This window comes from Apiospora aurea, assembly GCF_038362705.1.
Source record: "Apiospora aurea strain CBS 24483 chromosome Unknown utg000004l_segment0_segment0, whole genome shotgun sequence".
Taxonomy (NCBI): Eukaryota; Fungi; Ascomycota; class Sordariomycetes; order Amphisphaeriales; family Apiosporaceae; genus Apiospora; species Apiospora aurea.
This window is the reverse complement of record NW_027117391.1, coordinates 4,276,444-4,302,449: the sequence shown is the minus strand read 5'-3', so window position 1 is coordinate 4,302,449 and position 26,006 is coordinate 4,276,444. Positions and strand designations below refer to the sequence as shown.

The following is a 26,006-nucleotide window of genomic DNA, read 5'->3' as shown; positions in this document are numbered from 1 at the left end:
GGCCAACCCCCTTAGTCGCAACGATCGCGGCGGCCAACCTCGTTCATCATAATGTCGAGAACTATTTCTCTTCTCAAAAGGGGCCCATGGGGCTAAAGAGAAACGTGATACAGTGCACGAGGTACCAAGCGGACGAAATATACTGTCCTCTCTGTCCCACCAACATGACAAGCCTGGTCAGTCTACGGCCCACCCAGCGCATTCCACGAAGCAATCGCAGCGTCCGGTTCGGGTTTTCCATCGAGCTCAGGAACATGTACTGGTATTAGTGACACTACCTCACTCGCAACTCTGGGGAAGGGGGGCATGTAAAGCAGCAACGGCATGAATGAGATGAACCTCTTGAGCATTTCCTCATCAACCCAACAACAGCAGCCCCTCCTTTACTCCTCCTGTCGATCTACGGTGGTACCGAAACCAACAAAAAAACTGCAACGACGGTCCAGCGAGAGAGCAGCATACCTCCTCCCTCCCCAGTTTTTCCCTCCCAACCAACGAACAACCTCCCCGGGGGGCGCGACCAAACGGGACTGTGCGTGCGCTACAAGGCGCGCGCTACTCGCTACTCGCTACTGCTGGCTGTTTATTTATCCGGGACTATGTGTACAAGAGAGAACGAAGTAGTAGCAGAAAGCGGACGGTGCGTGTAAGCGTGTGTGTCTCGGGAAGATGACGCGGTCCCGAAGAGAAGGGGGAGGGAAAAACGAACTAAGGGGATGGCAAACAAAGACAAGGCCCTTCTCGCTCAGTGGACGGGTAGACGCCGAAACAGCAAAGACCTCACTCGCTTGCTCACTCGCTCACACACACACACACTCTCTCCCTCTGACAAATAAGGAGGCCTGCAAGAAGGAGTTTGCGAGAGGAGTCGAGCTAGAGAACGCAAAATGATTAGTCGACCAAGAGAAGCATTCCCTCTTCTCTTGGCGAGCCACCCGATGCTTGTTTCCCATCTCTTCTCTTGCGTTCTTCTTCTTGCAGCGAAGAGTTGGGTTGGAGGGGTGTGGGAATCCGGCAATGCCGCCCGCTCCATCTTGCCCTCGACGAAGTTTGACTGACTGAGGCTTGGGACTTGCACTCATCTGCGCTGGTAAAAGACAGGGCTGCAAGCGCCGTCCTAGCCAAGTATACCATAATACTCTAGCATGCCTAAACGGTAGCCTACCTCTGATCTTCGTCCATCTGTGTTTGACTCCACTGCAAGTCAGTTCGGACAATATGCCGCTCGTCGCGCGGCCCGTGACTATGCCCATTATGCCGTCCTCAACGCGAACTTGAACATTCATCATCTGCCTTCGAGATACGATTGCCTTTTAAAATAACCGTAGCGTAAATGCATTGATGGCTGTCTGAAACATTACTGTTCGTATTGTTGAATATGACTGGTTCTCTATTCAGTTAATAATGATGTTGAGAAACAACGCGTTTTAGTCTCCTTCTATCCTGTATACTTCAGAGTTCTTTATGATGTGAATACAAGTATGGTGTCTTCCCCGTGTCTATGCGCATATAATTCCCAGTAGAACCATTTCTGCTCGGCCTACAAGGACGCTTGGCTGGCCATGAGGCCGCCTACCACAGTGAAGGACAGGATCGGTGATATGAGGTATGATATCTGCGAATCGGCTCGTTAGAAACAGCGCCCGGCGCACATACTAGGGTAGTGTTTTCGTTTTATTGCAAAACTTACCGTAAGCAGCTTCGCAATGGAAGCCTCCTCGCCCTCGTCGGCGCCGCTTACCTGGACCATGGCGATCAACTTGGTCGCCGGTGGGCCCACGGGCATGAGCATCATGGCGAACCGTAGCATGGGGTCGTCCCCAAGCAAACTCGTATGAGACGCGAGCCCGTAGACGATTCCTATCGACACGCCAGTCCAAAGGATAAACCGCACAAACAAGATGAAGCATAGCGTGGCCTTTGGGAGCTTCGAATTGGCCTTGTTGGCCTGGCCCTGGCCATTGCTGCTGCTATTCGTCTTCTGGAGGGACGAGTATAGCGACACGCCCGCAAGCAGGACGGGTACGGGAACGAATACGCTACCAATCTTTTTCAGGGGCGAAGTAAGCCAAGCGGCAAAGATGCCGCCCTCAGCCGGGTCGTTGAAGAAGGCGCGATGCAGGGCCGGCACCATACCGATGGTGGCGCCGAGGAAGGCGCCGAGGAGCGGTGCGTTGAAGAAGTCGGAAGCGAGGGTGAGCCACCACCGGGCGTGCGGGCCGATCTTGGCCCACTGCTTGCGGGTGATCAGAGTCACCCGCCTCCTCGGCGGCCTGCTTAAGAGGGCGTCGGATCCCGAGGCCCTGGCCGCCTTCTTGGACAGGAAGATGGACGTGCTCGACGAGGGCGAGGAGGAGAACGGGTTCACGGAGCGTAGCGCGTCGGCTGGGTGCAGGAGCGCGCTCTCTTCGTTTGGCAGCGTGTCCCCCTCGTTGGGGTCATCGTCTCCGACGCCGTCCATATCCTTGTCCTCGTGTTCTTCTGGGGCGTGTTCTGTGTCGATTAGACGCGGGCCCACCGCAAAGGTCAGGCAATTCGAAACCGTCGAAAATACGAGCAAGTAAGCCTCTGCGTGCTCTAAGGCCTGGCTGACAGACTCGCCGCCGCCGCCAGTGGCCGAGGTCAGCAGTTTCAGGACCCCGGAATCGGCCAGCGCCCCGATCAGCAACAGCGGGTAGCTCGTCGAGTTATTGAACATGACGGCGACGATGGTCCAGTCGGGCATGCCGAGTACGTGGTGCGCGAACAGGCCGATCAGGAACGACAGCAGGTGGCATGCCAGCGCCCAGAGCAGGACGATGCCATACCGGCCCGCCGAGCCAGGCTCCAAGTCGGACCCAATCTTGGTGAGGAGCAGCGCAGGCAGAAAGATGCGCACGCACAACTTGGACAGTGGCTTCGAGCTATGGGCATCGAGAATCTTGCATTGTGCTGTGATGACACCACTGGCGATGATGACCAGGACCGAAAGACTGGCTTGAATGGCCCCAACAAAGGACTCGTGCAGTCCGCTTGGTGCCATTGCAGTCTTTGATTGGAAGGCCCGGTGATTTCGGGTGTTGGACTGCCTTCAGAAGTGGTTGGTTGATGTTCAAGTTGAAATTGGTGACCGTGTCTGTAGTCGTAGGTACGAAATATACCTAGTCTATCTGGTGGATCGTCACGTCCCCCTAGGCTTTACGTCATCGATACCGCTAAGACGCACAATAGTTACGATCTAGTTTGTTGTCCAAGTAATCAAGCACCTTGACAAATAAGTTCTCAGTTAGTTTCGGAGTGGCAGCATCCTCTCCGGATCGCTCCCCACTATATTTTGGACATAAATTCATGTAGTGGCTGTATCGCCATGAGTGGTGGTCGCCCTAGAAGATTTACCGATGTTGAATGGGCACTATACTATTTTCAAGAAACGGACAGCAAGTTTTGCAATGCCTCGAGGCTTCCAGTTCGGTACCAGAGTCCGAGATCCAAGAGATGGCTTGCTTTCTTTTCTCTCACAAAGTTTGGTGGTAATGAACTCAAGGCATCAGGTCTCCTTCATCCCGAGTTTCTGTAGATTATCAATATCTCCAGATGGCGTCGGCCATCTTGACAACCTGTCCCATCTCGGTGACATCGTGCACCCTCACAATATCAGCGCCGCCCTGCACTGCAGCCGCTACCGTTGTGGCCGTGCCGAAAATGCGGTCCATTGGCTGTGGGACCCCAGTGATCTTTCCGATGAAGCTCTTCCGGCTCGAGCCCAGCAACCAGGGGAACCCTTCAAGTCCGGGCCAGCTCCGTAGTTCGTCGAAATGCCGCAAGATGTGGAGATTCTGCTCGCCCACCTTGGCAAATCCCAGACCGGGGTCCAGAATGATGCGCCATCTCCGGATTCCAGCTGCCTCGGCTTCTGCGACCCGCTCCAGAAGCTCCCGGGCAATGGTCGGGACGATCCCATCCGGGTAGTCGTTCAACTTACTCATGGTGCCGGGGTTCCCGCGCATATGCATCAGGCAGACCGTCTTCCCCAACTGTGCCATGGTAGAAAGCATACGGGGGTCGAGTTGCCCGGCTGAGATGTCGTTAACGATGTCCGCGCCTGCCTTGACAGCTGCCTCGGCGACACTCGCGCGGTACGTATCAACACTGATTGCGACTTCGTGGGTCTCCGGTATACTGCGAATGAGCTCAATGACGGGAAGAACGCGAGTAATTTCCTCTTCTGCGGTAATGTCGGGCGTGCCGGGTGAGCTTGATTGGCCACCGATATCAATCATTGTTGCTCCTCCGCGAATGAACGCGAGGACGGTGTCTCTCAGCGAGTCCGGAGTGTGGACGCCTCCATCAGAGAATGAGTCAGGGGTAATGTTCAAGATGGCCATCACCTGCGTCTTCCTTGTCGCCTTGAGTGCCGTCAATGGTTTCACCGAGGAGCAGATCGGGGTCATGGTAGAGAGTGGCTCTTTCGACGGCGGGAGGTCATTGAGGAAGTCCTGTACCAGCCTCCAGGGCCTGTCTGGATAAGGAGCTTTCGTGGGGATAAGCTCAGCCAACGGTCGTAGTACGAAATCCCGCTCAGGGATGCCAATATGCGGAATCTTTAGCCTCTCATGGTCAACCTTCTCATTCTCATAGAGGAGAACATCCAAGTCAATGTTCCGCGGTCCCTTATCGATGAGCTTTTTGCGCCCCATCGACTTCTCAATATCTTGTAGTTGGTCCAGGAGAGGGAGCGGCTCAAGATCAGTCTCGACCTAGAGGGTTACTCATCTTTAGCCACGGCTGGCAAGCTTGGGCAGAGAAGGTCGTTGAACACACCTCGCAGGCTCCATTGACAAATCTATCTTGGTCCAGGACGTACATAGGCTCGGTCTCCCATAGACTGCTGGTCCGTTTTACCTTGATGCCCCTGGCGTCGAGCTCCTTGCAGGCCTGCTCGATCATGGCCACGCGATCGCCCAGGTTACTTCCCAGGGCAATGTAGGCATTGCGCTTTGGAGTAGGCGCCAAACCAGCGGCGGCAGCACTGCAGGCGCAACCTCCAGATGAACAGCCATGGTTTCTCTGCGCACCCTGGTCCATTGCGAGCTTGGCGAGGCGCACACCTGACGGGCGCGAAAACAAGCTGGGGGTTACAAGGGGTCTAAAGCGGCGCGAAGAGGCGCTCCATGCTCGAGGAAACGCAGGAATCTTCATCAGAGTGCGGACAATGAAACAACCAGTGAGCCAACCCCTAAATGTCTACGGACTCGGAAGCAATAGCGTGCGCTTCATGGGCATCGTAAGCACAATTGCATCTCGGGCGAAAAATTCGACGGTTGAGGGCCCTCTTTGGCACGGATGATTTTGGCGTGCATCCATGACGGTCCGAGTGTGGGGCGCTCATCGTTAGCAGAAAAAAAAGCTCCGTCCAGCGTTTTGGGTACAGCTTCCAAATGCTCGGTATGCTTACTTAGGTACATACTAAGTATGTGCATACCTGGGGAGGATGCATGTGCATCCATGTATGCCATAACGGCCCTGAGGCCGTCTGCTTGTGGTGTTGGTGACTTTTGCGCGACAACTTCGATTGGAGTCTTCAGTCTTCAAGCCACCGAAAGCTGCATGTAGTCAGTCTGCAGGAAAGCAACCATCATCTCCGAAGAGCGCAATCGCATCACTTTATCGAATGAGATGTTTCAAAATATGGGCCGGTCTTAAGTTCATCCCTTGAAGGTTTACGCATTCGGGCCTGGGATTGCCAGACTGGCATGGTATGACCGTCTCGCCGTATGAGACGCGGCACGCACCCTCACGGACCTCACCCTCTTGGGCCTCGGCATTTTCGACGGCTGGGTGGGGGCTCTCTGAGCCTCTGACCGGCTCTGGCCTGCGCTGCCGCCATCGCTAACCGCAACAACGTTAGCCTGTGACGCCACTTCCATGATCCTCGGCCTACAGCACCAGCAGAAGCCTAGCCGACTTGGTCCCATCGACCTTCCCCAGATTCGACCTTCCCAAAGCCGTCTGTCTCCGCTGCATCGTTGGACCCGGAACCAAAGCCGCGAAGTCCATCCTTATATAGAGCCGGCCCCTATTCATTCCACCTGCCTCTCGGAGAGTCCATTCATCTTCCTTCAAACTCCTGCGCTTCGCTTCTTTTTACCCGACCTGACCTGACCCATCTACGTACGACCTCTACATCCAAACCACCTACCACCTACCCTCGACAAAGTTCAACAACTCCGGAAGGTCTTCCGCATATCTCAAGATGGCGTCTCCTCGTACGTCTTAGCTCCCACTCCTGTCGCGCAATCTGGGCATCCGCTAACCGCTGTTCGCAATGTAGAGAAGATTCGAACGACCGTGACCGATCTTTTCAAGATTAACCACCCGATCCTACTAGCTGGCATGAACGTCGCCGCAGGCCCCAAGCTGGCAGCCGCCGTCACCAACGCTGGTGGACTCGGTGTCATTGGTGGCATGAGTTACAGCCCCGAAATGTTGAAGGAGCAGATCGACGAGATGAAGTCATACATGAACGACAAGAATGCGCCATTTGGTATCGACCTGTTGCTGCCCCAAGTCGGCGGTAATGCGAGAAAAACAAAGTGCGCCGCGCTACAACGTGCCGAAGAAGACTAGGGGTGCTAACTTTTCTGTCTCCCAGCTACGATTACACAAAGGGCAAGCTCAACGAGCTCATCGACGTTATCATCGAGTCCGGCGCAAAGCTCTTCGTCTCTGCTGTTGGCGTGCCACCCAAGGCCGTTGTCGACCGTTTACACAAGGCTGGCATCTACTACATGAACATGGTTGGGCACCCTAAGCATGTGCAGAAATGCCTTGACATTGGGTGCGACATCATTTGCGCTCAAGGCGGCGAGGGCGGCGGCCACACTGGCGATGTCCCCACCACTGTCCTCATCCCGGCCTGCGTAGAGATTTGCAAGAAGTCCAAGAGCCCGTTGACGGGGAAGCCAGTCACTGTGATTGCGGCAGGTGGTATCCACAACGGCAACATGCTTGCCGCTTCTCTCATGATGGGCGCCAGTGCCGTCTGGGTTGGTACCCGATTCATCCTTGCTGACGAGGCCGGTGCGCCCGAATCCCACAAGGAGGCTGTCAGGACCGCCAGCTTTGATGATACGGTTCGAACCCTCATCTTCACTGGGCGCCCGCTGCGGGTCCGAACAAACCCGTACATCGAGAACTGGGAGAACGAGCGGAGGGATGAGATCAAGGAGCTGACGGCCAAGGGAATCCTGCCTTACGAGGCGGACCTCGAGAAGGTCATGAACGGCAGCGACCAAAAGCCCCCGGGTGTTGAGGAAGCAGCAGCCGAGAGCAGCGACGACGATGAGGTTGACGACCTGATGGAGCAGTTCCGGCCGTACTTGATGGGCAAGTGCTCGGCTCTCGTCAACGAGCAAAAGAGCGCCAAAGCCATTGTGGATGAGTTCATCACTGATGCCACAGCAGCAATGAGCAAGGGCACTCAGATGCTGGCCAAACTGTAGGACTAGACGAACATTTGCAGGGCGGCAGATTCGGGCTTGGATTATTTACTACCTTGGTGCTTTAGCGCAGCAAATACGTTGAATGTTGTACATACATATCTTTTATTTAGTCACTTATCCTAACTGTACTGGATTGATGGGTTCCGCAGCCACAACTGTGAAGTCGCCACCTCAAAATCCCGAGTGGTCGTCGTGGAGGGGCACTTCTTAGTTCTTGCTACCACGGTATGGCACCTGTGCGTTTTAAAGAGGAACAAAGTGGGATATTATTGCATCATCTTCGAGAACGCCCAACATGTACATCTACGACATTAGCTTTTACTTTTCCTTTGCCTATGAAAAAGACAGCATTACGCATCGTCGATGACAGGAGCAAAAGTTCCTTCCTACCTAAGAGACCGCTTCCGGGTGCGACCCACTGATATACTCTACGTCATCATCAGCAAAGCCCCAACAAACACAAGCCAACCATAAAAGCCGTGAGCTGCCGTCATGCCTACATTTATTCTACAATAATCGAAATTTGATCTTCCTGAAGCTGTTGATTTCTCGACATTCCCACACACCTGCATACTACCTCTACACCAATCCACCCCAGCCATTCACGTCTTCAACATCACACTCAACATGGCCGCGACGCACAACTTCGACGTCAACAGCCTTTTCGGCGTCAAGGGTTATGTCGCCGTCGTCACCGGAGGAGGCAGCGGCATTGGCCTCATGGCCGCGCAGGCCCTGGCACAGAACGGCGCCAAAGTGTACATCACGGGCCGGCGGATGGAGGCGTTGAAGTCGGCGGCTGAGAGCCATGCCCCGACGCGTGGGGAGGGCCAGATCATCCCCGCCGGACCCTGCGACGTGACCAAAAAGGACCAGCTCGAGAAGCTCGTGGCCGAGATCCAGGAGAAGGAGAAGTACATCCACCTGCTCGTTTGCAACGCCGGCGTGTCGGGCCCCAAGGCCGAGCCCAAGGCCGAGGACGCCGAGGAGCTCAAGAAGCAGCTCTGGGAGAACGAGTCGGTCGAGCAGTGGGGCCAGACGTTCGAGGTCGACGTGACGTCGGTCTACTTCACGACGGTCGCCTTCCTGCCGCTGCTGCAGGCCGGCACGCGCCTCAAGGGCGGGCCCCTCGAGCCCTTCGCGCCCAGCGTGATCACCACCAGCTCCATGTCCGGCCTGATGCGCCACGCGCAGGGCCACTTCAGCTACAACGCCGCCAAGGGCGCCACGGTGCACCTCTCGAAGCTCATGTCGGCCGAGTTCCAGAAGGCCGGCATCCGTGTCAACTCGATTGCGCCCGGCTACTTCCCGTCGGAGATGACGGCCAAGGAGAGCGACGAGAACCAGAAGAGCCACCTCCCGCCCGAGAAGATCCAGGACAAGGAGCACGTCCCGCTCATGCGTGCCGGTCGTGAGGAGGAAATGGGCATGACGGTCCTTTATTTGGCCAAGAACCAGTACGTCAACGGCGAGATCATTGCTGTTGACGGCGGTGTGCTCAACGTACTGGCTGGCCGCTAAAGCACGGAACTGCCTTCGAGTTACGGAGTTATGAGATGGAGAAAAAAAGTGATATTGGACCACGTTAAGGCGTTGACTGGCGTTCTGAAGTTTGTTTGGCTGGAATACCTTGAAATGAGGGGGTGAAGAGTCACCATTGTGGTGGCTTATACATTACCATAGATGTGCAAGGAGAATGAGAAGAAACCTGCCTACCATTATTTTGTCTCTATTTGTGTGATAGACTTTCCATAACCTCCAATTGTCAACCCGCCAATCTGCTTATCTCCGCTGACTCACTAACAGCGCTCTACTATACTTTATTCATGATTTGAGGTTGCGTCAGGGGTGCTCTATAATGCCATATAATGCCCACTGCTAGTATGAACAGGAGCGACTCTTTTCACTCAGGCTTTCATTCTGCCGGTACGCGTCGGTTGGGGGTGGTTGGCATCAATGCATCCTCTCCTCACGACCATCCAACCAACTCGTGCAATTGACACAGCGCACCGCCTGCATATATATAGTGGTTAGTTTCATCGTGTTCTCCGACATAATAAGTCTAAAACTATAAGTATAGGACTCTACCTTGTCGCTGATTTGTTTCTTGCAGTAACGGCATTTGACAGTGTGCTTGATGATCGGCTCGGGAGAGATGCACTGGTAGACGCGAGCCAGACAGTACAACGCCAACCCGACACCGAGAAAGTTGACACATTTGTTTACGAAGACGCTGCCAAGAAGTGACGGTCAGTTCATGTGCTTCTCCTCCAGTACAGCCAAGAGTGGGGAGAGGGACAGGAAGAAGGCAGCTTCGGCTCTTACCCATAGGCCAGGACCACGGCGCCGTCGAGCTGTGCTTGGGCTAGCGTGGTGTAGCCGTCCAAGTCGTCATACTTGGGACCGGCCTTGAGCACGGCGAACTTTTCGTCTATGTTGCGGTTGAGGGGCAGGATGACCGCGATGGGCGGAAGCAGGATGTCGCTGACGAAGGAGGTGGTGAGCTCGGTGAAGGCCGAGGCGAGACTATATTATGATCGGCCAGTCTACTGGTCAGCAACCCCACCTCGCTAAGTTGTTGGTGCTCGTGAATAATATCATGGTTTGATATGTTGCTATATCGCTGCCGGCTGTAGGAGCATAGCACCGGCCGGGAAACAATTCCATTGGTAGGGGGGGCTATCGTTGAATTCTGGACGAATGAGAGGTAAGAACCGAGGAATACTAACATCAAACCGACTGCTATCTCCAATATGTTTCCATTGAAGGCAAAGTCTACGAAATCATGGAAAAGTCGGCGAGCATGTTCCTCGCCTCGCTCGAGAAGCTGGGTGCGCTCATCGTCGTCCAAACGAGGCATTCTGTGTACCGAGGCCGTCGGATCGAATATATTTTCTCTCCAGACGAAACAACGACGCTCAAAAAGGCGACCAAGTCAGGTGCTCCGGCGAGAGCGAAGAAGACCCGAAGAATGAAGAGACTGTGGTCTTGCTGCTTTTCTCCCGGCATGCCCAACGTCGCTTTTATCTGCCGGCAGATTCCAGCGGTGGAACTGACGGCGGCGTGCAGTGTGGGACCAGTTCATCCCAACAGCGGACAAGTGCGACCTCTGGGGCTCCTTAATAGTGCAGGAACCGGTGGCTTAGACACTGACGCTTGCCGCGACAACAGCTGCTGGCCACGGTTAGATAAGTTGACGATTAGTATTCATTCATTGTTTGGTCCAGTTGTTGATTCGCTGGTCAAGTAGTTGATATCCAAATCTTCAAGTGGTAGGTACCCAACGTGGGTCGTTGTGGGATTTTGGCCAGCTCGCGCGTTGGGCTTGTGACAATGATCAACGTCGTCGATCCACGATCCACGCCGCGGGCAGAGCTGACCGAGACAGCCACATCCCTGGGGAAAGCTGTCGCGACTAAACATGTATGAATAATCAATTTCGCGTGAGCTAGCTTCTAGTGGTAAGCCTTCTAGAGACTGAGGACTATAAGTAAGGAAATTTGAAAAGCAGATCAGGGTATAAAAGTGCCAATAAAATCGTCAAACATCATGAATCATATTTGTGCCCAGGCCAGTCACGTCCGCCTCGTAAGATTCCGTACCCAACTTCACAATTACTGTATCACCAACAACAAGTTCCAAACCAGATAACAATCTAGATTCGTCAAGGTCTTCCGAGCGACCCGCGTCATTATACTCGTTACTCTTCATCGCCCGGGTGAGTTTTACACCCGAGAAGCATGCGCGTCGTAGCTCGCACGCTCCTTGTCACTCCTGTGCTGCTTTCTGGGAACACCGCTCCGTCGGTTCTTCAGCCAGATGCCGATCCAGGAGATCAGGGCTACGACGATGGACCCAAACGCCACCCAGGTGATGATCATGAACTTCCCGCCCGCCTTTGCGGAGATGCCCACGTCGTCGCCCTTGTCGTTGATCTCGGACGCGCCCTTCTTGGCGATGGCAGTCGAAATGGCACTGGCGATGCCAAGAGCTAGGGCGGCCAACGTGGCGGTAATCGCGCTGGCCACGGAGAACAAGGTGCTGGGGCCGATGGTGAGGGCCCCGATGCAGAGAAGGAACACGATTCCAGAAAAGCCGATGCCGATCACGTAGAGGGCGAAGATAGCCAGAAGGAAACCGTTCAAATAGTTGATCGCCTCCTGGATGCCTTCAGGGATCTTGAGATCGGCAGGGTTGAGATCGAGGGGCCCCACTTCAATCTCACGATCGAGTACGGACGACAGGTTGAATTGGAAACCGGCCTCCTGCGCGGTACAGTTGGTCTGGTTGAACCAGGCGCCGGGGCTCGTGGCGTTGGGCGCGTAGTTGCCCTCGCAAGCATTCATAACGTGTAGAGAGTACCATTGCGAGATGCCAATCTCGGCCGAGAGCTTATCCGCAATGTCGTTGCTGATCTTGTTCAGCTCGTCCGAGACGGAGGACTCAATGGTCGCTACCACACTGCTGAAGAAGCCACCGATGCCTCCATCATCGGTCGAAGTCGGATCCGAGCCTCCACTGGTCGGTGTTGGGACCAGGTCGTGACCAAAGTTGGACATGTTGATCTACCCAGGCATTGTCAGTATTGGTACCCAAAGGCGCGCGGCAACAACATGTCAGATCGCAGACTTACGGAGATGATATGGTAATCTTCCATTTGACCAGGCTTTGAACCGGCAAACAACGCCACCAATGCGAGTGCGAAGGCCGCTGCCGAGAATAGTAAAGGGCATAGCACGAAGGCCCGGCCCGTGGATTTGTTAAGCCCCCGGGAGCGCATTTTGGGAACTCGAGTCAAAAATTAGATATAAGTATAAGTGTTGGATAAGGTTTTGAGACGACACTTCAAGCTGGTATAAGGTGAATGCCGATTGCGAGAGTCCAGAGCAGCGGCAGCCTTACGCATAAATAGGTACTTATACGCTTCGTACGAACAAAGGAGCGCGGTGTGGATATATAACCAGCAGACGTCCAGCCCAACCAACAAGTTGGGAATCCAGGTCAGCAAGCCCATCTTGCCATGATGCAATGCGGAAAGGTGCTTGCCCACCACCCACTTTCCTTTGAGACCCTGGTCCAAGACATTGGGAACCCACTCAGTCAGGAACTAGGCTTGCTGATGTCGTCGTTCGTGGCAGGCCGGCAGGCCAGAAGTCAGGCTAGGGACGAACACGAAATGGCCTTTCTGCGAAATCTGATTGGCCTTGGGCAGGCGCTGCGTCATCAGGGTCTTCAGGGGTGGGCATGGCAATTTGCCAACCCCGGACCCAGCCACGCTGATCTAAAGATCAAGAGCCAAACGTCATCAAAGCTTGGCGTCCACTGGAAACCATCTGCCACCTACATCTGGATATTCACCGGACGATGCTATTTAAACATCGCTTCTGATGATTCGAGCCCGACCAAAGCGCGGCATACAAATAGTCAGGTTCGGCTGAGAGCAAAGAAAAGAAACGCGGATGAGCTTTCATTATTTGATACGTCGATTCCAGAACCTGACTGGTATTCGACCAGCACCTTCCCCGATTTCACGGTTAGTGTGCGGAATTGCCAGTGTCTCGTAGAATTTGAGTCAGGAATCAGGTCCCATCGTATTCCACGAGGGCACTGCAGTGCTAGAAGCAGATCAGGAGAAATAAAATACCTTATGGTCACTCTGTTTATCAGGCTGTATTGGAGGGTGGATTACTTAAGTAGGAAGATATTTTAAGTACCTGTTTATCATTCGTACCTGCGACTGCGAATCTGGCTCAGCTGCCAAGCTGCGTGCGATAACGATCTGAGTGAGAAACTCATCGCTGTTCGCCTAATGCACGATGTCAAATCTTACTCCGAATTGGATGTGACAATTCCCGGGTCTGCTTATCGAAAACAAGCAGCCAGCCACCTTGCATGCTTCTATACTCGCAGGAATCCTCAAGCCTCAATGACTCGACTTGGATCTTCTTCGTGAAGCCACATGCCGATATTCATTGGGCAATTGGAACAAAATGAATGCGACGGCCAATTGTGCACTGACTATCGACGGCTGGTCTGGCCCGACCGTCCAAGGATGCCGGGACGACTTTGACTTCACCTTATCTTTCGAGCAATATATCTTCACCATCCTTCCAGCGTCTGCTTTGCTCATCGTCGCGCCACTTCGGATCTTCCACTTGCGCAAACTCCCTGCCGTTGTCGGGGGAAGCCTCCTCCGCCACTTGAAACTCGTGGGGTCATCCCACATGTTGATATGTTATGGAGAACCTGGGATCAGCTCACCTACTAAATGATGATATCGTAGGCCGCCCTTTTGTCTTTTGCTGCTCTGCAATTGGCCTATTGCATTGTCTGGGCGACATGGTCTCCGACGAGCTCAGCAATTCGCTCAGCAGCAATTGCGGCTGCGAGCATTTCGTTTATAGCCACACTTTTCGCATGCGTGCTCTCGTATTCTGAGCACGCCAGATCTGTGAAACCCTCGTCTACACTAAACGCGTATTTGCTGATCTCTATCATCCTTGACGTCGCTACTCTTCGAACACTATGGCGAAGCCAGCTTCCGGTGGCTATCCAGGCGTTAGCCACCGCATCGTTTGGTCTAAAGGCATCCATTCTTGTGCTCGAAGCAACCGAGAAGCGTAGGTATATCCTCGACAAATGCTACGCCCGTAGCCCTGAGGAAACGAGCGGAATATATGCCCAGGGGTTTTTCTTGTGGCTGAACTCACTTCTCGGAAATGGGTTCCGGCAGTTGCTCAAGCCCACCGACTTGTTTCCGGTAGAAGAAGGCATGTCTGCTGCTGTGCTGGATGGCAAGTTCTGGAAGAACTGGCACCGCTGTGAGTATCTTGAGCTATTTCCACCCAAAGTGGCAAGCACTAATAAATATTGTAGCCTCCGAATCAAATAAGTATAGGCTACTGACGGTCTGCTTTAATACGCTCCAATGGCCCCTTGCTGTGACTGCAGTGCCTAAAATTATCCTACTAGCCTTCACCATATGCCAACCCCTGTTACTCAGTCGCTTCCTATCTCATCTGCAAAACACCTCAGAGCCTGCAAACATTGGATATGGGCTTGTTGCAGCATACGGCTTCGTCTATATCGACATGGCAGTCTCCTCGGCCTTTTACTACAATAGAGCGTCCCGAATGGCAACCATGCTTCGCGGGATGCTAGTCTCCGCGGTATATAGAAAAACTATTGGGACCAGTGTCGCTGCTACTGATGAATCTGCGTCTGTTACGCTCATGAGCACCGATGTAGGTTCAACAACAGGCTACCTTGACGACGATGGCCCCTGCTGACTATTTAATAGGTTGAAGCAATTGCCAGAGCTGCGAGGTTCATTCATGACATATGGGCTGATATCGTCCAAGTTGCCATTGCAACATGGCTATTGAGTCGACAGATTGGACCGGCAGCAGTAGTTCCCATAATCGTGTGTTTACTTTCTCTTGGGCTTACTTTCTACATGAGCCCCAAAGCTCAGGGGGCTATGGGTGCTTGGGTCGAGAAGGTCCAGCGACGAGTTGGTAAGTATTATTTGGATATCATTCCGGAATGACTTATACTGACCCTCGACTAGGAATCACGTCGAGGATGCTGGGCCACATGAAGGGTATCAAGATCTCTGGACTTACGAAGAGCCTCGCGGGCTCCATCAATCAGATGAGGACGGATGAGATCAAGGCTGCTGCGCCGTTCCGCCTAATCAGTTCACTGTCTGCCACCGTTGGCCAGATCCCTATCCTTCTGGCCCCGTTTGCCACTTTCGCTTTCTTTGCTATCATATCCCTCCGTACGGGACAGACGTTCGAGGCCACGAGAGTATTCTCGTCCCTCTCTTTCGTCATCTTGTTAGCCGCGCCCCTGTTCGGCACCTTGGAGGCAATTTTCGACACGTTCTCGGCACTCGCGTGTTTTGAGCGAATCCAGAAATATCTCAACAAGCAACCTCGCCGGGATGGGCGAAGGATGGATTTCCCACCACCAGGCCCGGGCCAGTCACTGGGCCTTCCATTAAGCGTGCGCAGACCATCAGAGCGAGAACCACTATATGCACACAATGACCAGGTTGAGCTCACGGACACGCCTACAAGACCCGCGGCGCTCCAATTAGATACAACCGAGCACTACGGCATCCAATTACGGAACTCGTATTCTGGCTGGACGGATGACGGCAAGTTTGTCATAAATAACGTCAGTTTCGTTGCGAAGAAGAATCAATTTGTACTCTTAGCTGGACCCGTCGCCTCCGGGAAAAGCACGCTACTAAAGGGACTGCTCGGTGAAGTGCCTTTCACCTCAGGGACTGTCACATTGAGCAGCCACAAACTATCGTGGTGCGACCAAACACCGTGGCTAACGGTAAGTGGCAGCATTATTGTAACCCAGAATTGGGCGGTTACTCACAACCAGTCTTGTTAGAACGGGACTCTACGGAAGAACATTATTGGTTTTAGCCCCTATAATGCCGAGTTGTACGATCAAGTCGTTTATGCTTGTGACTTACAGAAGGATTTCGCACAACTACCCGATGGAGATGATTCCATGGTGGGAAGCAAAGGCATATCGTTGAGCGGTGGGCAAAAGCAGCGAGTTGTAAGTCGGCTTCGCATACGCTCTTTCTGAGAGAACCCGGTTTAACGGCGGGCAATAGGCGCTTGCGAGAGCTGTATATTCGAAGCCGGAGATTGCCCTGTTTGATGATATATTCAGCGGGCTTGATGAACGCACAGCTAATTTAGTCTGTACGCGCCTTTTCAGCATTGGCGAAGGCCTACTCCGAAGCTGGGGTACCACCGTCATCTTGGCGACCCAGTCCGGTAGGTGAAGTAGATCACCGTTATTCAGCACTCCCCTCTTACTGATGTTTCATTACAGCTTGCTATTTGTCCATTGCTGATCTAATTATCATGCTTGGGCAAGACGGCTCCATCGAGGACATGGGCACCCTGCCAGAAGTCTCGACTGGCCCTGGATTCCCCAAACTGTTTTCACCATCTGACAAGCACACTGCGCACGAAGACGTAGCGAGCAAGGAGTCTACCGCGGTTAAGCCACCACCGAAGAACTTGACTGAAGACGCCACACCCAACGACAAACGTAGGCAGCTTGGTGACCGTGCAGCTTACGGATTCTACTACTCATCTCTAGGGGTAGTATTTGCTGCCATTCTGCTCGTTCTCGAAGTTTTCACTGCCTTCTTCCAGACTTTTCCCAGTAAGCTAGGATGTCACTTCTCTTTTGCCAACATAGGACTCATCTGGTTTCTAGGCGTGTGGCTCAAATGGTGGACGGATGCTAGTGCTGCTGAGGGCAACAATGACATCTGTCTCTATCTTGGCGTGTACGCAGCTCTGCAGGTCGCCGGGGTCATCTCATTCTTTGCTATAACCTGGTAGGTCTAGTAGCCCTCCCCTCAGGGGCTCGTACTAATGCAGGATAGGTTTGTGCTCATCAAGATCATTGAGAAATCAGGCCTGGAAATGCATCGTAGATTGTTGCATGCAGTAGTACGGTATGTAAATTCTCTCCCATACAAAGCTGGATCACCACCTGACCCATGGATACATAGGGCACCATTGTCACTCTTTACTACTGAAGATACCGGATCGATTACCACAAAGTCAGTCTTGCACCTAGGGCCAATTATTACGGCATTTACTAAATATTCCAGATTCTCCCAGGATTTGGGCCAACTTGACCATAACTTGCCAATGGGGATGCTTGTGAGCATCAGCAGTAAGATTTCACTCTCGGCAGATTACCGAGCCTTGGTTTGCTGACGAACAGGCCTTCTCGTTTGCATTGCGCAAGCCGTTCTCATCGCATCCGCAACATGGTATCTGGCCATCAGTTTTCCCGTCCTGATCGGAGTCATCTACTGCCTTCAGAAGGTTTTCCTGAGAACATCACGCCAATTGCGACTTATGGACCTGGAGGAAAAGGCCCCTATATAGTAAGATATTCCAGTGATAAAAGATTGCCACAATGAAGCTGACCCAGTTAGTACACAATTTATGGAGACGCTGGCAGGTCTCACCACTATCCGAGCCTTTTCGCGGGAAGGGGCCTCAACCGAGCTGAACCATGACCTCGTCGACCGATCTCAAAAGCCATTCTATCTGCTTTTGATGGTGCAGCAGTGGCTCGTTCTGGTACTCGACCTAATCGTAGCCGCCCTCGCTCTTCTCGTGGTCGGGCTGGCTGTCAGACTGCGTGACACGGTATCCATTGGTTTCACTGGCGTGTCGTTGGTACAACTCATCACGTTTGCCGAGACCGCCAAGATGCTGATTCAATGGTGGACATCACTCGAGACGTCGATAGGTGCCGTTTCGAGGATCAAGCAATTCACAGAAGATACACAGGATGAGAACTTGCTGGGCGAGAACCAGTCAGTACCGGAGAATTGGTCCGCTCGTGGATCGATAGAAATCGGCGGTATCTCTGCCTCTTACGGTGCAGGGGGTCGGCTAAACAAAGCCTTGGACGATGTTACTATTTCCGTCAAGGCTGGAGAGAAGGTCGGCATCGTAGGGAGAACCGGAAGGTATGGTCCAGCATTTTGCCATCAGGCTTTAGGTTACCTTGTTGACACCAAGTATAGCGGCAAGTCGTCTCTACTCCTCACCGTGGTTAGGATGCTCGACATCGCAGCTGGATCCATCACGGTTGATGGGTTGGACTTGGCTACCCTGCCTCGCGAGGAGGTACGGTCCCGACTCATCACGATCACGCAAGACCACTTCTTCCTGCCTGGAACGGTGCGACAAAACATTGACCCCTATGAGTCATCGACCGTCGCAGAGATCATAGTCGTCTTGTCGAAAGTGGGCCTCTGGGATGCCATCCAACAGAAGGGCGGCCTAGACGCCGATTTTGACGAGGAGATGCTCAGTCACGGGCAGCGGCAGCTTTTCTTCCTCGCCAGGGCGATCCTAAGAAAGGACTGCGGTAGGTTGGTCCTTCTCGATGAGGCCACTAGCAGGTGAGTTAGCTTCGAGTACGACTTGGTGGGTCGCATTGATGCTAATTGATGTCCGTATGCAGCGTTGACCAGGCTACTGAAGCACGTGTCCAAGAACTCCTACGAGAAGAGTTTCGTGGCCATACTTTTATCGCCATAGCTCATAGATTGCAGACGATATCTGACTTTGACCGAGTGGTGGTGTTGGAAAAGGGTTGTGTTGTCGAGCAGGGGAAACCGAATGATATACTTCGGAGCCAAGGTCCTTTCAATTAGTTGTGGAGTACCAGGTACGGCTCCAGCAACTTGTTAAACCGGAGCAGCAAGCTACATGTCGTTCATGCATACTTACATATACTTGATGCTGGTATCAATGTCATTTTGTAAAGCACGGTTTATTTTCTACTTTGAGCAGACTGCTTGGTCATTCTGCACTACATATAGTTGAGGTAGGAAGGTGTTGATAGCTGCCTAGAGAGAGAGAGAGAGTGCCAGTGACTCAGTTGAAGCTCGGACCATCAATACTTATGCTCCATATCGTCGGGTGCCCGCCCTCAGTGTCTGCGAAACTTATTATATGTAGGCCATCTACCTTTTTCGTCCCGACTTCCATTATTTGCACTCTCACCGGGCCGGTGCTTTCGTTTTCGAATCCACTTCTGCTTGTCCAACTCTCCTCAAGTGTTTGTTCCTGAAGGGCTGTTATGCCTAAAAAGAAAAGATATCAATCCCAATACGCCAAACCACCGTCAACTGCCCCGCCATCCCTCAGTCTCTCGAGGGGGGCATCGTCACAGACCAATCCTGGTAGGCACCCGAGACACTGCAATCGCTGCGCATATATGCATTCCTGGCTAACAAGCAACTGCAAAACCAGACCATGCTCGCTCAGTCAACGATATACTCTCGGATCTCCGGCGGAGCAACCTGAACTCGGCCGGCGCATCCCGCGGCAGCCTGCTCCCACAAAACGCACCCAGCGTCCCTCCCGCCATCCGCCACATCTTTCAGATCCCCGACACGCCCGCCCCCCGCTCCCCGGAGACCCCAGAGGCGAGGTCCCAACGGCCGAAGAGTACCCCCGGGGCCGCCGCCGCCGCGATCATGGTTGGTCTTGTCGCAATCTAGGCATGCGCCATCTGCCCACCAGCACCCCGCAGCATCCCACATCCAGAACTGGCCCCTGCCGGGCGCCTACTACCCAGATGATGGCAGTCTGATCGACGTTACCCTGCGTCATATGGCGGCAGATTGGGTAACGCAGAGAGATTGGAACAGGTTCTATCTGTATACCCTCTCGGGCGGCATGCGATCGGCTTTGTTGTATTATGTTTCTACGCTGCACGAGGACGGCATATCTGCCGCAGATATCCGGCTGGTGCTCGGTGGCCCTCCAGAATCCGAGCTGGCTGAGTATGAACTGGAGAAGCCGGACGTCAATAAGTTGAACAAGGACATTTTCCATTTGGATCTCACCGGGTCGGTTGGAAAGGGCTTGTCACTGAAGAGCCTAACAGACCTGCTATTCGTAACTACGCGGCAACAGCAGGGCGAGGTCGAAGTCCAGGACTCGTGGGACGCTCCAGAGCTAATCTCGGAACCGACAAAGCTGCTGCCCAACCTCACACATCTATCACTCGCTATGTCTCCCACTTCGACTTCGAGCGCTTCGTGGAAGCAGCTTCTCGCTCTTGCCAGCAAACTGCCAACCTTGACGCATCTCAGCTTGTCCGGCTGGCCAGCACCGTCGCTGACACCCAATGCGATGGCAGCCAAGGTTGTGTCTCCGGTCACGGGAAGGGCCGCGAATTACGGTGCCACCAACCACTACAGCCATATTCTGGACGATGACTGGTCTGAAGCAGTCCTCATTCTCAGGAAGTTGAGCAAAGCGCTCTACAGTCTGGTGTATCTGGATCTCACTGGATGCGGCGATTGGTTCCCTGCCTTACGAAAGGAGGCCGAAGGGGAGAGCTCGACCAGCTCGGTGGATTGGGCCAGTGATTGGGGCAAGATTGAGGTGCTGCGATTGTGTTCTGGCTATGCGGCAGATCCTGATTCAACCGCTCACTTATCGAGACTCTGGGACTGGAAGCGACAAGCTGTTGTGGTGGAAAAGAACATCAGGTCGCAAAGGGCAGGTCGGGGACGCTTCATTACCGTGGAGATGGATGAGCTGCCTGATTTGGTCGAAAGTCCAGTGGGGGTGAATGCTGGCCTGGCTCACAATGCCTGATTCAATTGAGGGCGTACTTATGAATCCTAATAACAGCAGAATTTCCTGCCGTATTCCAGAAGGACGCCATCTCGGTGTCCTACCTGGTTGTCGACTACAACGCCAGCTCCCGCTGCCTCAGACATCTATACCGTGTGTCCGTGAGGAATGGGGGCACAGATGAGTACTGTGATCTCACTACTTCGGTAGTGAGAGAGGAGCACGAAAGCCTGTAGTTGCTATCCTTTTGTTTCTCTCGCACCAAAAAGGTTTTGCTCTGGGTGGGATTCGAACCGTGGGATATCAAAGGCCATTTTGGCTGTTTGGCTCAGTGGTTAGTTGCACGGATTCTGAAAATGCGCACATGCAGCCCATTGTCTGCTGTGCTTCTTATCCTGCCTATCAGACCAAGAGGGAGCTGGTCCGATTTTGTCAGGGGGCAACACCATACCATGTCTCACTTTGCCCCTTGTATTCAGGTCCGGGGATTTGTGGCCCGGACCAGCCAACGTTTCGTTGTTGGACATGATTTGGGCGTACCATTGGAAGATACCACGGCTTCTCCTATTGACACAAATCGCGATGCGTGCCACAGGGCCATCGTATGCAAGTCTAAGCGAGCAGCAGCAACACACAGTCGCAAGGTCTGATGACGCAGTACAGGCAGTGTCATGGAAGACAACATTGTCGATGCCAGTAGTAGTCAAAGAAAAGAAACGTTGAACGTGCTTGGACCAAATCTTAACCGTCGTTTCATGCTTGACCCCAGACGCTAAGCTTAGATCCCGGGAGCAATCAGCAATAGCCAATCGCTCCTGGTGCAACCCCTATTCCGGGAAACCTCTTCTCATCCTCATCAACCATGGTCTATTTGCCTGTGAGGGAGAGGTCAGGGACCCTCATTGTGATTCGCTGGGGGCCAAAACGCCTTGTTGCCTTTCTTCTCGCCATCTCTTTTTTTATTTTTTGTGCAACACACTGTTCAACATGGTAGCTGACGCTGATATTTGCCCGCCGCCCGCTACTGTTAACACGTTGACGGACGAGACGAAATATTGGCACCACCAGGATCAAAGCAACCGCCTCGCTCGTCAGGCCAAACGAAACGTTGAACCACGTTGACTCCAGACGACGTGTATACACGGGAGCTGTTGGCCTTGCTACGTTTCCAAGGCCACGAGCAAAGGATCATCCCGGCGAACCAGGTACAAGACCTCAAATTTGTGCTGTGCCAAAATCGGTACCTGCATTCTTTCCGGCAACCGCCAATTGATATCGATCTTCTCCCAATACCAGCTGGCCATTTCGTCTGGATTGTCGGACATGTCATCACCGGCGCTGCGGTCCGTTGGTTTCGATCGCCTTGTACCTTCTGGACAACTCTCATGTGGACTGTGACAATTGCGCTTGCGGGACCTTTTGTCCACTCTGATGATATCGCACCACGGCTTCTACTTCCGTTTTGCCGTCGTATGCTCTTCATTGCAACGGCACATGGAACGCATTGGGTGCTTGTCGTCAGCTCATTATATTTTCTGGTCCCATTTCCTTCTGGAAGCAAGGCCCATCAAGTCTACTACTAGATTGTTCGCCACTCTCATCTCCTACGAACACAGCCGACATAGGGCCATCGAACTCGCTTCACTATAGACATCTCTCTGTAGAAGCAGGATGTTCGTCAAATCCGTCCATGGCGCGGCCGCTTTGGCTGGCAGTTTTGTGGCCCCCAAAGATCTGGACATCAATGATGTTTGTAAGTTGGCGCTGTTTTGTTCTATCATTAGGGGACAATTTGTTGACCCTAGAACCGCAGCTTCAATTCGCAGTGTCGCCTCGACACTTGCGTACGGGACTATGTCCTATTATACCGGCAATGTCACAAATACCCCCGAGGTGAACCCTTCCTTTGAGGGCATTGTCGATCTCGAGCTGCGCTGACTGTTCTCCTAGACGCTTGCCGTATTCCCGGCGCCGGTTTACTGGTGGGAATCGGGAGCGTGTTGGGGTCCATGCTGGACTACCAACACTACACCGGAGACACTTCGTACAAGGACGTGATCACTCAGGCACTGATTTCCCAGGTGGGGCCCAACTTCGACTACATGGTCCCCCGCCATCAAGGCGACGAGGGGAACGACGACCAGGCATTCTGGTCATTCACCGTTCTGGAGGCAGCGGAGCGCAACCTCCCGCAGCCCGACGACAGCATCCCCTCCTGGCTCACCATGGGGGAGAACATATGGAACTCGATGGTGGCTCGTTGGAACACGACGGCCTGTGGCGGTGGCCTGGCCTGGCAGATCTTCGAGAGCAACCCCAATGGCATGACTTACAAGGTACGTCGATGACGAGCACACACGGCCATCCTTGATCAAATTGTGGGATAGTAGAACTCATTATGCCTTTCTTGTATATGAAAATTAGAACTCTGTCAGCAATGGCGGATTGTTCCAGCTCTCTGCGCGGCTTGCTCGTGCTACCGGCAACCAGACGTACCAAGACTGGGCGACCAAGATCTGGGACTGGTCCGAGTCCGTAGGCTTCATCGACAAGGACTTCAACGTCCTCGACGGGGCCGACAGCAGAGACGACTGCCAGAAGGTCAACCCGGTCTCCTTCAGCTACTCGCAGGGCATCTACCTCTACGGCGCGGCGGTGCTCTACAACCACACGCGCGGGGACGCGACCTGGGGCGATCGCACGAACAAACTACTCAAGGCCACGGATTCCTATTTTGGCCCCTTCGACAACGCGACGGGCGTCATGTTCGAGCACGCCTGCGAGACCGTCGGCAGGTGCAACACGGACATGCTCAGCTTCAAGGCGTACCTGAGCCGCTTCATGTGGGCCACGACCCAGATGATGCCGTCCACGCTCTCGCAGGTCCAGGCGGTGCTCAACACGTCCGCGGCCGCGGCGGGGAAGGCCTGCTCCGGTGGCGCCAACGGCACCCTCTGCGGCGAGAGATGGTACGTGGATGGGTTCGACGGCAGCACGGGCCTCGGGCAGCAGATGTCGGCCTTGGAGGTCATCCAGGGCCTGTTGGTCCAGGAAGCCACGCCCCCCTTCAAGGCGGGCGAGATCCAGCATGTGAAGGGTATGATTCCCGATTCCCACGAGTCTCCTGCTCCTACTACTACCACCACTCCCCCCAACTCAACGACTCCTAACCCTCATCAGTCGACGTCGCCTGACCCGCTTGAGTCCGGGTCGCCGGCTCCGTCTCCTACGGAGACATCAAGTGCTGGCTCATGGATATCTCCTCCTAAATGGCGAACTATGATGGTCAGCTTCGTAGCTGGCTTCGTCATATGGAGACCAGTATGATGGTTGAGGTCTCAGTAGTGTCGGCAAAGAAATGCAAGACAGGTGTAGAAGAAGAAATAGGTGAACGAAGGACTTGAATAGGTTGGAGCTGCTTGGCATATGTTCAATCATTTGCGAATGCCGGTTGTATTATTTCCTCCAAGGTTGATCTCGTGGGCTTGGCTACTTTGCTTTGTTGTAACATTCAAATTGTTAGGTACTTTGGTTCAATGATTCGAATTCTGTTCCAGACCTATTTAAAACCAAAGCTGTGACGCCGTCTCATTTGAAAGGGTACCAAGCCTAACTGCAAGTGGCAAGAAGTATAGCAATACTAGCTCTGGAGGGCTACTGCCTATTTATACATACCCGACGGTGGCCTACACAGCATCTGTAGTCAGAGTCAGGAGATGCCTTACTGCCTGCATGAAAGAGGGTTAAGACACCCCCCCCCCAAACACTGGAGACTGAGGGGGTATCCTGGTAGAACAGGGCACCAATAGCTTTGAACCAATTAGAACCTGCTTCCGACAGCCCAGCAGTACATATATTTCAGAGCAGACGCGACTTCTTTTGTGCACTTGCACTGAGACCTGCAACCTGGCTGGACCATGCATCCCTGTCCAAACGGAGGTTAAGGAAGACTTGCTGTGTTTGCGGCTCTAGAATTCCCTTCATGGGTGTAGTTTCACTGGACTTAGTTCAGGGTCCTAGGGATCGAAATAATATATCCGGGAGTGTGCCCATGGGGTGACGCTCCCCGAAGCAGAGAGGGTCTCTATCAACATGAGCTCTTGTGCCACGCTCATACTTCACCCAGAGCATAGCTCGTCGGTCAACTTGTACCTGTCATTCCCAAGAACGTTACTCGGACTATCTCTGATATCTGCTTACTATCTCTTCGTAATGGCTACACGAGAGCAACCGCGGGGCCGTGACCAATCATTCTGGATCACCCACTTCCATCAGCGAGGATACAAACGCCCCGGACAACAGCAGCAACACCAACTATCAGGCTACCCTCAGGGCGGTGGCAACAGTAGCAGCCGCAGTCGTAGTAATACCAACAATGCCAGAACCGCTAGTACATCGGGCAAGGAACTCTCGTCTTCGCCACCATACCTCTCCCCCAAACCATCCGCGACCGTTCGACCATATCGAGAGCGAGCGCCAGCACTTACAATACCTTCTGAGCGAACAGGACCGACGGGCGCGCGACCTGTTCTCCCGGATCGCCGCGGTGGACGAGGCATACGACTTCGGCAGCGTCCACGAGCACCGGCAGGCGCGCAAAGACCGCGTGTGTCTCCGGCGACGCATCAACGAGACCGTCGACCGGGAAAAGGAGATTCTGGGCCGGTTGGGAGAGATCCACGTGGAGATCCAGTGTCGGGAGCGCTGGCACATGGTGGAACAGCAGAGAGCCTTCCTGCGGCAGCAGGGAGGACAGCCGCAGTGCGATCGGGGCTGGAGCAACGGCAGCGGCGGTATTCTGGACTGGTCTCAAAACCAAAGGGGGTTCGATGCGAGTTCGAGTTATCATCGCCACAACCTTGGGTCTGATATTGTGGGCAACTACACCCAGCAGCAACAGCAACAGCATGCCTGGTCGGTGAACCCGCATTATCCTTCGATAGCTGCTGGGACGTGGACAAACACACCAGAGTGGTACCCGCACTCTAACACACCTAACGGGGCGGATCGCGGTCGTCGTATTTCGGGAGCTCAGGATATCGGTAAGGTGCGATCATTGGTGGGGCAGCCTGCCTACCCATCAAGTCGTTCAAGTTTTCGGTCAAATGCAAGCTATGAGGCAGAGACTGGTAAGCGGATTGGACCGTCACGCAACTCCGTACTGCCTGATTTACGTCTACCAGACCGGCGTCGGAGCCTACCCACCATGCACTACAACTGGGACGGGGGCGGAGGCAGCGGTCATCGGTGCATGGGTTACATAGCGGAGGAGTAAAGAGAATGCACGACAGAACTAGCGGCTTCCCTGGGTTGGTTGGGTGGAGACGATGGGATCTGGATTGCCAGGAAAGAC

General features: G+C 53.7%; 9 protein-coding genes across 9 annotated transcripts; 5 read left to right on the top strand and 4 right to left on the bottom strand.

The window, feature by feature from the left end:
* Positions 1 to 1,540: 1,540 nt before the first annotated feature.
* PG986_006104 (uncharacterized protein) lies at positions 1,541 to 3,022 on the bottom strand (the record flags this gene model as incomplete). Its single annotated transcript, XM_066842326.1, has 2 exons — positions 1,541 to 1,615; positions 1,691 to 3,022. 2 exons carry the CDS (start codon positions 3,020 to 3,022, stop codon positions 1,541 to 1,543), a joined length of 1,407 nt encoding a protein of 468 aa, XP_066702188.1.
* A 538-nt stretch (positions 3,023 to 3,560) lies between these two features.
* On the bottom strand, positions 3,561 to 5,178 carry PG986_006103 (multifunctional folic acid synthesis protein; the record flags this gene model as incomplete). The annotated part of the gene is made up of 2 exons (XM_066842325.1): positions 3,561 to 4,736; positions 4,801 to 5,178. 2 exons carry the CDS (start codon positions 5,176 to 5,178, stop codon positions 3,561 to 3,563), a joined length of 1,554 nt encoding a protein of 517 aa, XP_066702187.1.
* Positions 5,179 to 6,232: 1,054 nt separating this feature from the next.
* PG986_006102 (uncharacterized protein) lies at positions 6,233 to 7,481 on the top strand (the record flags this gene model as incomplete). Its single annotated transcript, XM_066842324.1, has 3 exons — positions 6,233 to 6,245; positions 6,311 to 6,572; positions 6,632 to 7,481. The coding sequence occupies 3 exons, from the start codon at positions 6,233 to 6,235 to the stop codon at positions 7,479 to 7,481; spliced, it is 1,125 nt and encodes a 374-aa protein (XP_066702186.1).
* A 627-nt stretch (positions 7,482 to 8,108) lies between these two features.
* PG986_006101 (NAD(P)-binding protein) lies at positions 8,109 to 9,002 on the top strand (the record flags this gene model as incomplete). The annotated part of the gene is made up of 1 exon (XM_066842323.1): positions 8,109 to 9,002. The coding sequence occupies one exon, from the start codon at positions 8,109 to 8,111 to the stop codon at positions 9,000 to 9,002; it is 894 nt and encodes a 297-aa protein (XP_066702185.1).
* Positions 9,003 to 9,434: 432 nt separating this feature from the next.
* Positions 9,435 to 10,341, bottom strand: PG986_006100 (Large conductance mechanosensitive channel protein; the record flags this gene model as incomplete). The annotated part of the gene is made up of 3 exons (XM_066842322.1): positions 9,435 to 9,714; positions 9,807 to 10,007; positions 10,211 to 10,341. The coding sequence occupies 3 exons, from the start codon at positions 10,339 to 10,341 to the stop codon at positions 9,435 to 9,437; spliced, it is 612 nt and encodes a 203-aa protein (XP_066702184.1).
* Positions 10,342 to 11,206: 865 nt separating this feature from the next.
* Positions 11,207 to 12,261, bottom strand: PG986_006099 (sur7 protein; the record flags this gene model as incomplete). Its single annotated transcript, XM_066842321.1, has 2 exons — positions 11,207 to 12,046; positions 12,115 to 12,261. The coding sequence occupies 2 exons, from the start codon at positions 12,259 to 12,261 to the stop codon at positions 11,207 to 11,209; spliced, it is 987 nt and encodes a 328-aa protein (XP_066702183.1).
* A 1,210-nt stretch (positions 12,262 to 13,471) lies between these two features.
* PG986_006098 (uncharacterized protein) lies at positions 13,472 to 20,674 on the top strand (the record flags this gene model as incomplete). The annotated part of the gene is made up of 15 exons (XM_066842320.1): positions 13,472 to 13,695; positions 13,929 to 14,302; positions 14,454 to 14,725; positions 14,782 to 14,998; positions 15,052 to 15,833; positions 15,981 to 16,067; positions 16,126 to 16,291; positions 16,350 to 16,688; positions 16,743 to 16,866; positions 16,915 to 16,986; positions 17,044 to 17,094; positions 17,146 to 17,210; positions 17,262 to 17,427; positions 17,479 to 18,459; positions 19,450 to 20,674. The coding sequence occupies 15 exons, from the start codon at positions 13,472 to 13,474 to the stop codon at positions 20,672 to 20,674; spliced, it is 5,145 nt and encodes a 1,714-aa protein (XP_066702182.1).
* Positions 20,675 to 22,324: 1,650 nt separating this feature from the next.
* PG986_006097 (mannan endo-1-6-alpha-mannosidase DCW1-like protein) lies at positions 22,325 to 23,980 on the top strand (the record flags this gene model as incomplete). Its single annotated transcript, XM_066842319.1, has 3 exons — positions 22,325 to 22,406; positions 22,604 to 22,989; positions 23,078 to 23,980. The coding sequence occupies 3 exons, from the start codon at positions 22,325 to 22,327 to the stop codon at positions 23,978 to 23,980; spliced, it is 1,371 nt and encodes a 456-aa protein (XP_066702181.1).
* Positions 23,981 to 25,028: 1,048 nt separating this feature from the next.
* On the top strand, positions 25,029 to 25,928 carry PG986_006096 (uncharacterized protein; the record flags this gene model as incomplete). Its single annotated transcript, XM_066842318.1, has 1 exon — positions 25,029 to 25,928. One exon carries the CDS (start codon positions 25,029 to 25,031, stop codon positions 25,926 to 25,928), a length of 900 nt encoding a protein of 299 aa, XP_066702180.1.
* Between the last annotated feature and the right edge of the window lie 78 nt (positions 25,929 to 26,006).